The 15,685-nt window shown below is 43.1% G+C and overlaps 1 protein-coding gene across 1 annotated transcript in view; it reads left to right on the top strand.

Annotated features, from left to right (window-relative positions):
* TMC5 (transmembrane channel like 5) overlaps nt 1–15,685 on the top strand; it is a 524,224-nt gene that overhangs the window by 487,123 nt on the left and 21,416 nt on the right. The window contains exons 20-21 of the mRNA XM_085628842.1: nt 5,009–5,116; nt 9,609–9,654. Of these exons, the coding sequence (XP_085484968.1) occupies nt 5,009–5,116; nt 9,609–9,654 (154 nt within the window). The remainder of the gene's footprint in view (nt 1–5,008; nt 5,117–9,608; nt 9,655–15,685) is intronic.

Raw genomic sequence — 15,685 nt, 5'->3', positions numbered from 1 at the left:
GGTAATGACTCAGTTCCCAAAAACCAGATTGATAATATCACTTGCCCAAAAGCTCTGACATAATTGATATCACTCCTAGTATCCCGCCAAATTCGCTTGACTTTTTCAAGCACAACATCTACTGTAAACAACCAGGTTCCTCGCATAGAGACACCGCCTAATAATGTTAGTAACAAACCGTGGTTTCAGTATTCCAAGATTCCATCATGGTTAGGAACATCGCTAGGAACAATATAAGGCCAGGGCAGGGGGACTCAAATCAATCAAGTTCACTCACAACAGATAGGGGTGGTCTGTCACGAGGATATGCAAATATAAATGGCATAGGTCAAGAACATAGGGGTGAGAGGGGTGCCAAAGTCGTAATAAATTTACCACCGAAATGCATACCGTATACTTTGATTTTGAAGGAGGTCTCCTGTCTGGCTCTTGGTCAGGAAGAAACCTGTCAAAGTCTTATCAACAAATCAGCCCACTGGTGTTCTTAAAAAATCTCGCCGAAGATAAATTGGTCGGATAATATTTTCATGGCCAGGCGAGTGAGCTGGCTGAGTCACACAACCAAATGTGGGGGAGGGGATTGTGTTGTGCTTAATTTTAATAATGCATGGTGTGTATGCTTTGCCCCTATGCATTTTAAAGGCTCATATGGTGAGCCGATTGAGGTCTATCCGTTGGGTTTCTTCTACCCTCCACAACCTGAACACTTGACGAGAAAACAGTCCTTGTGGGTCGGCCTTAGTATGCATCTGTTTACAGAGCCTTCTCCATTTAGTCATTATAACCGTTTTGATGTTCTTTCGATTGACTAACTGGGTGCCTTAGTCCACCAGCAGCTACAGCGAGAAAGGGATTGCCTTACAGTGCTCAAAGGACAGGATCCTACACTGATGTACTCACTAACAGGGATTCTGTGCATCTTTTTGAAATCTCCTCCCCTAAAGTAAACATTAGTGGGATGAACCGGAACAAATGTGAAAATTGTTCCCCTTGCCATAATTTAATCTTAAGTGATATCACAACTAGGGAGAATCCAGGTCCGCCCACTATCACAGTTGACCAAGTTAAAAATAACTAATTCTTGGGGTTGGAAAACCAGGGTTACCATAAGCCTCTACTTAAAATTATTTCATGGAACATAGCAGGTATTCGTTCTAAACTGACCGACGAGGTTTGGCTAACATATATCAAAGGTTTTGACATCATCTGTCTTCAGGAGACAGGGTATATGAAGGACATTGTGCTGAATGGTCATTGTTCTTATACGGTCAACGCTACACCCTTGTTATCAGTTAGGGCAAAGGAGGGTTGGCAATGCTAATCTCATTAAAATACGAGGCTGTAAAAATTACTGTTGTTGGTACATCTCCCTGGTTTCAGTTAATTGTGATTTCCAATATGTTTCAAGTCAAGTTACTAGTGGTGAACTGCTATTACAATATTTTTAACCACAACATCTGGCAGGTTATTGAGGTGTTACAGGCAGAAATTAACAACATTTCTGAGAAATGGCAACCCTTATGTATTCTCTGGGTACGCGATTTTAATTGTTCAATATGCCCTCATAGATCTGGTCATGCCTGAGGGATGCTAAGCACAGAGGGGCAGCCCCTGTCACATTTTAATCATACCGCTCAGGGTGAGGCCCTACATTCTATTATTGTGGAGAATGATATAGATCTCATTAATGATTTAGCTAGCAACTCTTCCATACAGTGCCCCACCTATGTTAGTGGAGGTAGGGAGAGTTGTATTGATTTTATGCTTATTTCAGAGAGTTTCCTGCCACTTATTGGTGACTTTGAGATGGATCCAAACAATGCAAATGACCTTAATCCCCTCATACCATCCCTTAGTATAATAGCTCAGCCAGGGAATGTTGATGGCTATCAAGTTAATTTTAATCCTAATAAAGGGGTAAGACTTAATTGGAATAAAGTGAACCCCTCTGAGTTTCAAGCAAAAACTGTCATAACCAATTGCGAATCGACTGTGAAGTGTTTAGCCCATGACTTGCCCCTAGCTGTGATCATTCAGGAATTTCAATTGATTTGTTCTGATGTAGCTAAAAACTTGACTAAAGCAGTTAAGGTGATGAACCCCCCGGAGATAGGGTGGTTTAATGTGGAATGCTCAAGAGCCCATAACATTTTAAAGCTGGCACTGCACGCAAACCCTCAAGACAAGGCTCAAATTAAGTATGCTCGGAAGGCATACAAAAGTATAGTTACGCAAAGGAAAGAAGAACTGAAGCATTTAGCCTGGGATGATCTGGAGAGAGCTAACTCCCTTAAGAACTCGAAAAGCTTCTGGGAATTTATAAATCGCCCACTATTTAATGAGGAAATGGGCAAGATGGATTCCCTGATTCTGGGGGATGTTTGGGAAGCCCATGATGTGGCTATATTTAATCCTTAAAGCCGCTATTTTGAGGTCCCCAGTGAGGATTTGCCCCAAGACCTAATCTTTCCCTTTCATCTAAGTGCCTCAATCTCAGTAGCTGAGGTAGAGGAAGCAATAGCAAAAGAAATTAGCATGAAAGCTTCCGGCCCTGACAGAGTGCCATTAGATCTTTTTAAAAGTAATCCTAATCTATGGGCTCCATTATTGACCAATGTGTTTAAAGCAGTGGTGACAGGCCCTATCCCAACAAGCTGGAAGGAGGCCATTGTGGTCCCTGTGTTCAAGAAGGGTAATAGATGTTACCCTTCCTGTTACAGGCCAATTTCCCTTATTGATGCCACAGCGAAGTTGTTGAAAAGGGTTGTCCTTGCTCGACTTGAAACCTGGGCGACAGTCACACGGGTGATTGCAAGATCCCAGTATGGCTTTAGGAGGGGGATGGGCACTACCGAACAGTGCCTAAACTTGTCCCTGATTATGGGCAAGTACATGAAGGCCAGAAAGGGTTCTATTCATCTGGCTTTCATGGACTTGTCCAGTGTCTTCGATACCGTAAATCGGGATAAGCTGTGGACACTGATGGGGAAAATGGGAGTTGAGGAAGCTCTAATTTCTCTTCTCCGCAGGCTCCACGCTTCCACATCTGTAACTATAAGATATGGCGCTCACGGGGAAAAAACTAGGCCTATTGCATCGAAAGAAGGTGCCTGGCAGGGATGTATTTTAGCTCCTTTTCTTTTCATAATTTACACCAATGGTCTTGATGCTTTTTTGTCAGATAACAAACTTGACTGTCCATACATTGAGGGCACTCGGATTCCACTTCTCTCTTATGCAGATGATACGGTCTCAATTTCCCTGACAGCAAATGGCCTCCAAAAATTACTTAATGCATTTGCTGATTTTATGTTGTCACTTGATTTAAAGGTTAATTTTACTAAGTCATACGTTATGGTGTGTGGGCCTAAAATGACTAAAACTAGAAACTATGCTGTGGGAGCTAAGAGGATTGATAAAATTAATAATTTTCATTACCTAGGGAACCTTTTTAATAATGGTCTGAATTGGGATTAGCTTGTTACTTCAAGGATGCACAACGCGGGTAGAGTTGTTGAGGGGCTTTTCTGTTTTGCTTGCAAATTGGGACATAAACCGGTGACTGAGCTAGTTAGGCTCTACAAAGCCAAATGTGTGTCTGTGGCAACATATGGAGCAGGTGTATGGGGATATCATAACAGCCGCCAGTTACAAATCATGGAAAACAAATTCATAAAAAGGCTACTGATGATTCCAAATAGTGCCCCAACAATTTTTTGTCATTATGAGTTGGGGCTTAGCTTTGTAGAGGATTGTATAGACATTGCCTCTATGCTTTTATGGACTAAGATTTGGTTATCGGAGGAGTTGGTGTTCTCCAGAGAGACTATAAATGATTGTCTTAATCTCGATGGAGCACTAACTATCCCTTGGCTTCGATTTGTCAGGGATAGCTATTATAAGCTAGGCCTGGGAGATTACTCTGATTGCCCAGCCAGTATTCATGAGAATGCAAAAAATATTATAAAACAGGCGCATTCCATAGGGGCAAACACTCACGCCTCTCAACCTGAGTTAGCAGGCTCTTGTTTATTCCCTGCCCAGCAGCAATTTTATTTAATGTTCACTATAAATATTCAGACACGCTTATTAGATTCTGTTTATTTACCCTGCACTTTCTAGTCGCATTTCAGAAACAAATTGGGTGGGCAGACAATTAGGTGCCCTACCCTTGCAACAATTTGGCAGTCCAAAGCACATCGCACTTTATACTATTTTGCACTCTTTATAAAGAGCCTAGAAGAAGATTTATGGTCCTGATTTTAAAAGAAATTAGGCCATGTTCTTATATTGATGGTTTTAACTATTTACACTCCTTGGCTACATATGATATATGCACTAGGGTTTCAAATTACATTAAAGTTGCAATGGCTATTAGGAAATGGTACTAGTGTTTGTAGCTGAGTCGGATTAGCTCGATTCAACAGCATACAGCCTAACTGCCTAATTAAATAAATGGCGTGTGCAGCTAAAGGTTGATATTTAAGGATTGTATACTTTTTATTCTATTTTATCTATCTCTTTTTTAATAATTGAATTGTAAGAATTAACTTTCACGCTGCTTTGTAAATAGGTAATTGGAATTATAATTTGTAATGTCGATTTTATTCACTTTTATGGTTCTCTTTTTGAAACCAAATAAAGTTACTTTGACTGACTGACTGACTCATGGGTGCTTCAAACTTAAAATCACAATTGTCAGATTTAAGTGAAAATTCTGCTCTGCGCACCCTGCAGTCAGGACTAATTTGTCTAATAGACGTTCTTCAGTTGGGTGGCCATCCTGCCCCATTCACAAAAGCCACAGAAAAGATGCTTTTGCAGTTATATGTTACCATGTTACTGTTGTTTGCTCAAACAAACTCCAGTGAGGCAAGCTGGGTCTTTTGTGGAACATGAACGCGTCTGTGATGTTACAAATATTAGATTAATGGTCCAGTCATCGCTAACACTACTCTTTGCAACCTGAATGTCTTAAGATAACCTGTGGATGTAATTTTTTTAACAGGAAGGAAAGAAAAAAATGTTTCTGCTAGAAGAACTTAACCAGCTACAGAAAAGATATGGAGCGGCGAGCACAAATCATTCAACTACAAATGGAAGTGCCTTTAAAGAGGTTAGTGAACCTTGTAGTTCACCAGTTTTACACCATAATGAGTAATAATGTCATGTAATTGGAACTAAATATCAAAATTATTATTTTTCAAAAGAAATTGTAATTTCCATCCCTAAGCAGTAGCAGTCATTGATCCCTAGGTAATGTATGTTATGCCTATATTATCGGTGCCAACGTATATGCTATCATGTTCTTGTGTTCCATACCCGAGTGAGAAAACGTCTGAGTCTGTGAAAACAAATGTATAGTTAAGCTCACTAAGACTAGGCAATGGCCACATCTTTCACACCACTAATCTGCACTGTGCTTTGTGTTGCCCTTGGGGCTGGTCTTTTTGTCTACTGGATTCGACATAGGGAATTGCTCCCTATTGGGTCCATTAACCTGCGATCGCTATCTATAATACTCCCTTGTTTATGATGATTCTAGGCCCAGCCGCTGACATAATGTGAAATATTGTGTACACTCTACCCTTTCATCTCCTCCACTGCAGACTGACGCCCCCTGAAGATCAGAGACAATACATAATTGTTATTTTGATAGGGGTCTCTTGCGCAGACAGAAATACACACATTTAGTAGATCATTTGTCCATGCAGGTTCACATACATTATTTAATTAGGCTAAACGTACTCTAGTGCAAGGGCAACATGTTATTTACTTAGTAGTATCATACAGTTACTATGCAAGGTAAATCCAATCATATGCAGAGGTTACATTATGCATCAAGGTGCATTCATGGATTAGGTGGGGCAGCATGAGCTAGACCTGAGCATGCCAACATACTTTGGTGTTATGGTATTGACTAACCTTTAATCAAGCAGGCTTCTGCCGACTGGTTGATGCAAGATTTTTTCTTTTTACATGCAGTCTGGATTCAATTTGGCACTGACTGTATATTTCATCAAGAGTGATGGGTTTTTTTGGGCACACACCAACTACCAATGGGTGGCAAGTATTATTTCGCAGCAGTGCCTATGATATGCAACAATTTCAGACCTAATTAACCAGCTTACAACAATTATGTGTGCAATAATTCCAAAATATTAAAAGAGTGGTTCTTCCATGATGGCTGCTGGATAATCAAGCAGCTTGTGTTGAAATGTTGAAGGCCGAGAAACCATAGTTCTTATGTTGTTGCAGTCGCTGTTTGCAGCTGCTTTCACCACCACCCATTGGTATGAGAGAACTACAATGTTGCATTCGCCACCAGAGCAAACTTATGCATAGATTACCGGTGTGTCACACACGCTGGTTAAGTTCAATATCCACTTTCCCAGATGTTAACATTTTTGCTAAAAGGAGCAAGAGGCCTGCAAAATGAAACAGAAGGAAAGAGGCACAATATGGCAAAAGGAGATGTGCCTCCTAATCTAGCTTACTTGTGGAACTGGAAGGGATGGAAAAAAGGTGGAAGGAATATTGTAATTAGAAGTTGGAGGTCACAGTCTATTTCCTTCTCCTCAAAAGTTGAACCACAACAAGTACAAAGAAAGACAGAGAGCGAGCATAGGGAAGATAAGTCTACGCCTTCTTTAGGGGCACCAGTATTGTCTGTAGTCTGTACCAATATCTCATCCATGTCGTTATTGTCCTTGAAACAAATGGTCCATGGACAAAATCCCAAATAGCCCTCTTATATTGGACCACATGTCCAGTTGACAAAGTCTCGAATAGCCCTCTTAAATTGGACTACAAGTCCACAGCCTCTGCTGCTCGCATTTGATAGGCAGCATTGATCTCATGGTATTACCCCCTAGAGGAATAGCTATTGAAGTATTGAGGAATGGTGTAGATTTCTAATGTTCTTCCAGCAGAAAACCCTTCCTTAGGTTTGAGAGGGACTGTATACCTAAATGAATCCCTGGATTGCATCAACATTTATACATGCCACCAACCATGTAGGACACATGTAATCCCAATCAGTGAGACCAAACTGACTCTTCAGACTTTGGAAAACAATTAGACCCTTTAGAAGGCCCCACAACTAATCAAAAAGCCCCCAAAGCACTATGGTAGATGTTCCACTTTTATCAAATCTGTACACACTAATCTAACATGATTAAGGGCCACTGGCCCCTAAAACCAAATCTCTCGAGAGATCACCTCAGTGAAAATTGAACTGTAATAATGTTTAAAAGATTACCTCAATGTAAATTGATCAATATTGCTCTGTAAATGAAAAGTGAAATAGAGAATGAAAAAGTCTGCTTTATGGTCCAATGCAAGCCCCATAGGTAGCAAGAGAGAGCTACCACAGACTGTAATAAAAAAACATGATGTCAGAATTAATTCCTGTAGGAGTGCACTCCCCCTCAAGCATTAGCAGCCATAGTCACCCCGGAAATGTGACAGTGAACTCTGGTTACCAATAATCTGTGGATCTTTCCTATTTGTCAACACTCCCTGCGTCCATGTTCTCTCCTGACAATGACAAGTACACTTAATACTGCGAAAAGTTCCTGGTAGATGTTCTCCTGGACCTGCATGCCACAAAAAGGATTAAGCAGACCCAGTTTTCACAAATGTGTTGCTCAAAGTTTTGAGTAGAGTTGGCACACCACAAGGCATAGGGCTTTTTGCATCTAATTTATAGGGTAGATACGTCTATTTCCCACCACTGTCGCTCCACCATTTCCAACTTATCTCGGAGACCTCCCTCTTCCACAGTTTCCTCTATGACTGAATGAAAATTATGCCAGTAGACCCATCAGAATCTCCACTTCATTGGAGACCTACACATTAAGGGCCTGATTAAAAGTTTGGCGGTGCGGGAGCAAGACTGCCATGCCGGTGTTCCACTCCTACACTGCCAACCTGTGTGCACACTGCCCACTGCAGTGCCTATAAAAAATAGGCACCGCAATGGGAACTTCAAAGGAAGTACCTGCACTGCATGGACTGGTGCAGTCCATGCGGTGCAGGTACTGAGGTACATGCACACAGGGGGCACAACATGCGCCCCCCCACGCATGCACCCCATGGCCCTGAGACAACAGGGGGGCCAGAATGGGGCCCCCTTAGTTTCCGCTCTGCCATGGTTTTCATGGAAGAGGATCCCGCAGAGAGGAAACTTGTAATATGCTTGAAAGGACCACGGCGATCCCGCAAAGCATATTGCGGCCTCAAGACCACCACACCACTGCCAGGCGGTTGCGGCAGTGCAGTGGCGGTCCTACCACCCAATAGGGCGGTCGGACCACTGGTGCAGTGGTGGTTGGACCGCCACTGCTGTGCCACCATGAGTCTGGTGGTCCTTGGACTGCCAGACTCGTAATCAGGCCCTAAATAAGTAATAGAACATCTATTACTTTAAGCAGTGCTGATAAATTCTGCCCTATTTCTAGAGCATTAACCTGGTGTTCCAGAACACAGTTGCTGCTTTAACTGTGTTCCCAAACAGTATTTCAGTGTGTTCAGGTGAGTTTTTCCTTTATGTTTTTGTTCATTTCTCACAGCAACAAGGCTCTAAGTTATTTAACAGGTCTGTCATGTATTCCCATTTACTTTTAAAAAACCTCAACCTAGTAATGCATTAAAAAATGGGGAGCATAACACTTGACTGGTGTTTCTCAAATTAGTCCATGGTTTTCACTTCTTCCCAGATTCCTCTCTTTGTAATGGTGCTGTTGAGACCACATAAAATACTAAGTGGCAGATTTATCATTATTTCATGCAACACAGCAAGTCATCTTGCTGCACTGTGCTCCGTGAAAGGTAAAGGGCAGGAATGTGCTGTATTTAAGGTCATATGGCGCATTCCAGTTCCTTCTTTGATCTGGCACACAATGTGCTGGCTAGCGTCAATGCAGGCACCCTTACGCCTTGGTGCAAGGGTGCCTGTGTTGCTCATGGGATGTTTTTTGCGCAGGAAGGAACACCTTCCAGCACATAAACAATCCTAAGAGGCATTTTGTTCTTTCTATGTGTGCTGCAGAAAGAGGCACACATAGAAAAAGGAAAAAACAAGCAGGAAAAATAATGTTCTCCTCATTACGCCTCACCTAGGGGAGGCGTAGCATTTTTACGCATTCCCAGGTCTACCAGTTATGGTAAATCTGGGAATTAACTGAAATCCATGGGTGGATGCGTGGGAACACCTACACTCTACCCATGAAATGCCTCCCTGTGGCAGAGTAACGCAATGTAGTGTTGCATTACTCTAGATTTGTCAGGTCATGCAGGACCACACAAGGTGGCCTTGCGTGGCTTGATAAATCTGACTTAGTAGCTACTTCGCCCTTGCACCCTATTACCTGGCTCAAGGGCGACACAACTCAATGATAAATCTGCCCCTAAATTGGAGTTAGTATCACAATAACATTATTACCTTTAAAATACCATTGCTATGCACTTCTATTTTGTCATTTATAAAGAATTAATCTCTTCATACTGAAATAATTGTGATTTAAAAGGTTCTAATTTTTGTTTTAATCAAATGCCTTTTGCGTAATAAAATAAAAAGATGTCAAAGTTGTTCTGTTCTTTTTCAGCCTCAAACATCATACAGGTCACCAGAGGAAAATCAGTTCGCTCATGGTAAGCACAACTTCACTAATAACATACAAATACTGTATCAAATAGTTTGTAGAACTGCCACAGAGGGCAGTGGGGCGGGTGTAGGCAGTGCGGATGCGCAGGGGAGGTAGCGCGGGGGTTAATAATAATGTTTTTAAAAAAGGAACTTACCTTAAGCTGCCGGCCGCTTCCCGTGTCGCGCCTCCTTGTTCTTCCTGGTCCCAGCAGACACTAGAACATACTCCCTGTGCAATCCCCATGCTGCTCTTATATTATGAAAGCTGCACAGGGATTGGCCTGAACGAGCTGAAAAGACACTCCACTTGGGACAGGGAGTCTGTATTGTTTCTCCAACCTGGCTGTTCAGTACAGCCGGGTTGGAGATACCAAAGTGCGAATGTGTGTTTGGCTGGCCTGGGACAGCTGGCCAAACACACATGTGCACTTAGAAGTGCACATAGCACTCCTCCTCCCTCCTCCCATGGCCCGCCCCTCCATACATTCGCTGGTTCAGAGCCAGCAAATGAAAAATAAATCACTGATATGACATAGTTTTATTTTTCACCTGCTGGCTCTGAGCCAGTGGGGCGATGCTCCTTCACCATTGCGGAGGAGCCACCACTGTAGAATTGTACTTTTTTTTACTATTTGTTCTTAAACACTCAAGCTCCTGAACTTAGATCTCAGTGGGCTAATTAATCAGTGGCCTACTCATCTAGGAAGCTGCTATTACATCTTCAGAAGCATCACAAAGGAAAGAGACAGCCCCCATCCAATCCAAGTACTGTGTCTAGTGTGTACTCTCAGTGACAGTACAACAAAGAATGGGGTGAGGAAGATGGACAGTGTATCTTGTAGTTTTTTTATTGGGTGCAAATGCTAAATCCCTTGATCCTACTTAGTTAAACATTTCCTTTTTGTCAAGTGCATTAGATTGTTTGTATCTAACAGTTTTGCAGTGTTTTAGACTTTACCCTGCATTACTACCACTTCCTACACAGTTCATGTGATGAGCCAGGCGAATGTGGCCAGGGTGACCCTTGGATACCTGGTTCTTCTATGACTGTGAATAAAGTACCAGCACCCCCCAGGGATATCTAGGGGAGGGAACTAGAGGCTATGGGGTCTCAATGGCGAGCCAGCCTCCAACTTACCATATGCACACAAATTAAGCTACCCGAGAGGAAGGAGCAGAATCATGTAGGTGTACAGCGAGGGATGCACCTTGAGGCAAATGTGACTACAGGCGTCCCTTAGCCCTTCTTCGTTGGGGCATTGACGACCCTACGTTGGGGTAGCTATGAACCGTTTTAGATGAGAGGTAGACGCAGTTCACCCTACCAACGAGGCAATTCTTAGTACAACATTGCCTCATCAGGAGCCCGTTTGTTTGTCCTGAAGAATGCCACAGACTCAGTAGAGCCACAAGGCATATACATGTCGACTATGGTAATAGTGGTGATGGGGTAATAGTTCCCCTCATCCCCACATTTTCATCTTTTAACACCAACTGGTTTGTCCAATGAATAAATAAGATTTAAGATGCCACATTGTTTTTTAATTCACTGTTTATACGGGCCCATTCTAATTTAGAAGTGCCTCTCTGTCTTCAGGTGTAGGCCCGCTCTCCATCAAACCGGATTTTTGGAGAGTGAGGGTTGTCCTATGATGAAGCATGACACCTGGTGGTGTGTGAGGACAACCTGTTAAATGTGTGTGTGTCCAGCACTCAGAGAGACACTGTAATGTATGTGAATAAACTATACCTTCACAATTCTGTGCATGTTTTTCTGATACACATTGGGCAGCTTCATCTACTTTCTCAAGGTAGATTTTGTTGTAAACTAAACATTTTGCCTGACCTTTAAGCAGAAACATTCACTGTATCTGGACAATACAATAAATGTATGGCAGCAGGAAAAGTGGCCTCAACAACTGTTTCCTGTGAAACTACTACGCAGGGCAATTAACCAGTACATAAGGGAGTTCCTGTAAAGGATTAGTACAGTTTTCAGCTTTTACCTTTAGCTGCCAATGTTGGTAAGAGCCAGTTATTCTCCCTATTTGTGAGAGCCCACATGCTAAAGGTAGTATTCAGGGGCGGCTGGTGACATTTCAAAGTGGTGCGGCGTGAAAGGTGTGGCTGAGTAAGAGCACTTTAGGATGATGCTGCCAACGAGGCTGCATTCCTGCTTATCACTTTCAGTGGCAGCGCTGTCAAATATTAATTAGATTGCGCATTGCCACTAGTAGTGGTAATGCACAATCTAATTAATATTCTAATTTGGAAATCTACCTCACCTGGGAAAATCAATACTGTGCTTCTTTGCTGTAATAAATCAATCATGCAGTTTGCAGTCGAAAGACGGTTTGGCACAGAGTCACTGGTAACACATTCTGTGCTCTACTAATGAAATGACTCGTTTCACAGTATAAACAGAAAAGTCCTCTGCAAGTCAGTCGGCAGTCCAACAAAAGGTACAACAAACATACACACGTCACGGCCAAGTCCATCTTGCAGCCTTGTGGCATAATAGTGATTTTACAATAACCTATGGTTTTTGCTGCCAGTCTGCATTTTATAACACTGCTCCCCCACCCCCTTCACAAGTAGTTTTGATTTCAAGTGACTTCACTCACTGTGCTGGCTACAACATGATTGTTCCGCCATGGCCCATGACTGCATTCGGCCTAGCCTAACCGAAAAGTGCGTTCTGAAAATAGGACCCAATATCACATTTCCTCCAGCCAGAGCCCAAACACCACTTTCATCAAATCAGACATGACATTCCCAGTGTAGCTCCCGACCCCTAGAACCCAGTGCAATAGAAACACATCCTCAAGTCAGTCTGCAACAAAAACTACAACAAACACACGCCTCGGCCAAGCCCATCCTGCCGCCTCGTGAGATTCCGGATTAGAGAGCCTTTACGATGACCTATGGGCCATGCACTGCACCCACAACAACAAAACACAGAAAGGAGAGCGGCCACCAGGTTCTAATTAAGGGAGATGAAGAGACAGCATTATGCAAGCAAAATGAGGGGGGGTCAGGGGACAGAGACCACTAGAGTTTCAGAAGTCAGATCTTTCAACATGGCTTAAAGGGGTGGGAAAAAGGGTTAAGTTAGTCAGCAGCAGTCGCGACTCGTGTGGGGGGAGGAGGGGTCTCGCGCGGGGGTGGGGGGTTTAAAATAATGTAATAAAATAAATCCTACCTGAGCATGTCTGCGCCGCCTCGGGTCCGTTCTGGCGCCTACACTGGAACAGCCCATTACTGCTGGCAAGACCCATCTCAGCCAATCCTGGCGCTGGAGCAGCGCCAGGATTGGCTTAGAGCAGGCTTACGCTCCGCCTGCCTGCCCATTAGGAGACCGAGGTTTGAGCCTTGGCTCAACCCTCGCTTTCCTAATGGGCATGCGCCAGCCTGTGGAAACACTAGTGCGCATGACTGGGCACGGGGCAAAAATTCGCCCTCCGTCCCCACTGATGCGCACTTGTGTGCTGCTGCCTGTTGCCCCAGACAATGCCTGTCAGTCAACATGACGCCAGACCGCCCACTCCCTTCAGACTCCAAAGGGGGTGGGCGGTCCGACATCATACTGACTGACATGATTGTGAGTTCTCCCTCGGCGTCTCTGAACTTAAGTAAACTGAGAGTTTACTTAAGTTCAGAAATGCCGAGGGAGCTGCGGGCGTGGGCGGGGGGCAACGCCCCAACACCCCCAATGGACGCACCGCCACTAGTATAAAAGCATTACACTTAGGTAGAAATGTGTCTCGCTGGGAAAGCTTAAATAAAGTATTGAACTCAGCCGTTTGATTTTAAGATAATGAGACAAGTCATAATCATATCGCTCAGATGATACCTTTCAACTGCCTTTTAATTTTTTGTGGCCTATGATAAAACATCAAATGTGAGCTTCGAAGTCTCCACATCCCAATTGTAACATGAGTGAAAACTTCTATTTACTTTCCGAGTCCTGGATTGAGATTTGAGCAGTAACATTTCGTAACCATCCTGTAGGAGTCTGATGCAATCCAAACCAATAAAGTACAGTATGAACACATCGTTTGAACATTATACACATCAAACCCAATCCAAACATATACCCTAACTGAAGTGCCTTGTTGTAGGGTAAGCAAGCTGTCCATAAATGTCCTTCCACTTTAACAAGGCCCAATAAGGCATTAAAGCCATAAAGTGGGACTACCTGTATCTTTGGCGTTTACACCCTTTTGCAGCAATACCATGTCATGTTTTCGTGTTACTTTAAAATTTGTAGCATTTTCATGGAACTTGAATTGGCACTTGCCATCGGTTAGGACTGTGTGATTTAAAAAAAAAAGATTATTTGTTACGGTGACACCAAGGTATTGATATTCCTTAATAAGAAAAGACTTCCCCCGGCAACCTATCTATTTAATGCGACAATTCAACACTCATTCTAAAGGAGGACACATGCGGCCCAGAAAGCAAAGTACGATCCAATCTAGCATGTCATTTCTTTATTTTTTATTGATTTCTCCTTACAAAATTGTTCATACATTACATTGAAAAATTAATAAACCGTATATTTCTCATAATAACTGTGCAGACAATGAAAAACACAATATTACAATGTCATTTACACTGGGTCGTACCTAAGAAAAACGTACTGATACAATAAATAATTCATACCTTCCTCACATCAACATTCCAAACAGCCAAACATTCTGACATTCATTCATGTCATCCCAACAATAAATCTTCATGTGGTATGTTGATTTAAACTCCCTGTCATACAGACATGAGAATATTTAATTGTCCAGCCCTATCAAGGATCTCGTGTCAACATGCCATATACACTTTTAGAAAATAGATACAACTACTTCTGTATATTTATTTTATATACATTTCCAATGAATTGCATGGCTTTTGCATGGAAATCTACGCGCTTATCGGTGAACACCTGAGGCCTTCTTTAGTATAGCCACGTACAAAGACCCCTCATAACTTCTCAACCTAAAAACAATAATGACAAAACTTACTGCGCCTCAGATGTACTATCAATGCAAAAACAACAGTTAAAGGACAGAATGCAGAACAATGTCATACATTCACCCCAGTACAGAGGTCTGGGCCTAAATCCATCGTTTTTTTGCTCACCATGCCGTTCCAGTTTGAACCCAGCAATATGCAAATCAGTCTTGACCCTGTGCCTCATGGGAACAGTCCAGCCCGAACTGCCAAGCCAGGTCCTCCCTGGACTGGAAACAAGCATTCTAGGACCGGTTTCGGGGTTTCACCCCTTTTCAGCCAGGATAGCTTGATTCCAGTGGCATGGAGAGCACGAGACCCACGTCTGGGCATACCCTTCCCACTCGGGGTGACAAAAGCAAAAACAACAGTTGATGGCCAGAATGCAGAACAATGTCATACATTCACCCCAGTACAGAGATCTGGGCCTAAATCCATCGTTTTTTTGCTTACCATGCCGTTCCAGTTTGAACCCAGCCATATGCAAATCAGTCTTGACCCTGTGCCTCATGGGAACAGTCCAGCCCGAACTGCCAAGCCAGGTATTCCCTGGACTGGAAACAAGCATCCTAGGACCGGTTTCGGGGTTTCACCCCGCTTCAGCCGGGATAGCTTGATTCCAGTGGCATGGAGAGCACAGGACCACGTCAGGATGCTTGTTTCCGGTCCAGGGAAGACATGGCTTGGCAGTTCGGGCTGAACTGTTCCCATGAGGCACAGGATCAGACTGATTTGCATATGGCCATGTGTGAACTGGGGTGGCAGAGTGAGCTAAAGAACGATGATGGATTAAACCCAGATCAGTTGACTGGGGGTGAGTGCTTGCAATGTTCAACACTCCGTCCATCATCCCTATCCACTTTTGGTTTTGCAGATGTACTATCTACATATGTACAACACCAAATGCCCAAACCCGGTGTTTAAGTGTTACCACATGCTCAACCACATACTTCATCTGCTTGTTTTGTGATCAAATCCACCTTATATCCCATCAAGACCAAAAGATGTTCCAGTAGTGATTCTTAATACTCT

Source organism: Triturus cristatus, chromosome 10 (genome assembly GCF_964204655.1).
Source record: "Triturus cristatus chromosome 10, aTriCri1.1, whole genome shotgun sequence".
In the NCBI taxonomy this organism is placed as follows: domain Eukaryota; kingdom Metazoa; phylum Chordata; class Amphibia; order Caudata; family Salamandridae; genus Triturus; species Triturus cristatus.
The sequence above is the reverse complement of the archived record's forward strand: the minus strand, read 5'-3'. Positions and strand labels throughout refer to the sequence as shown.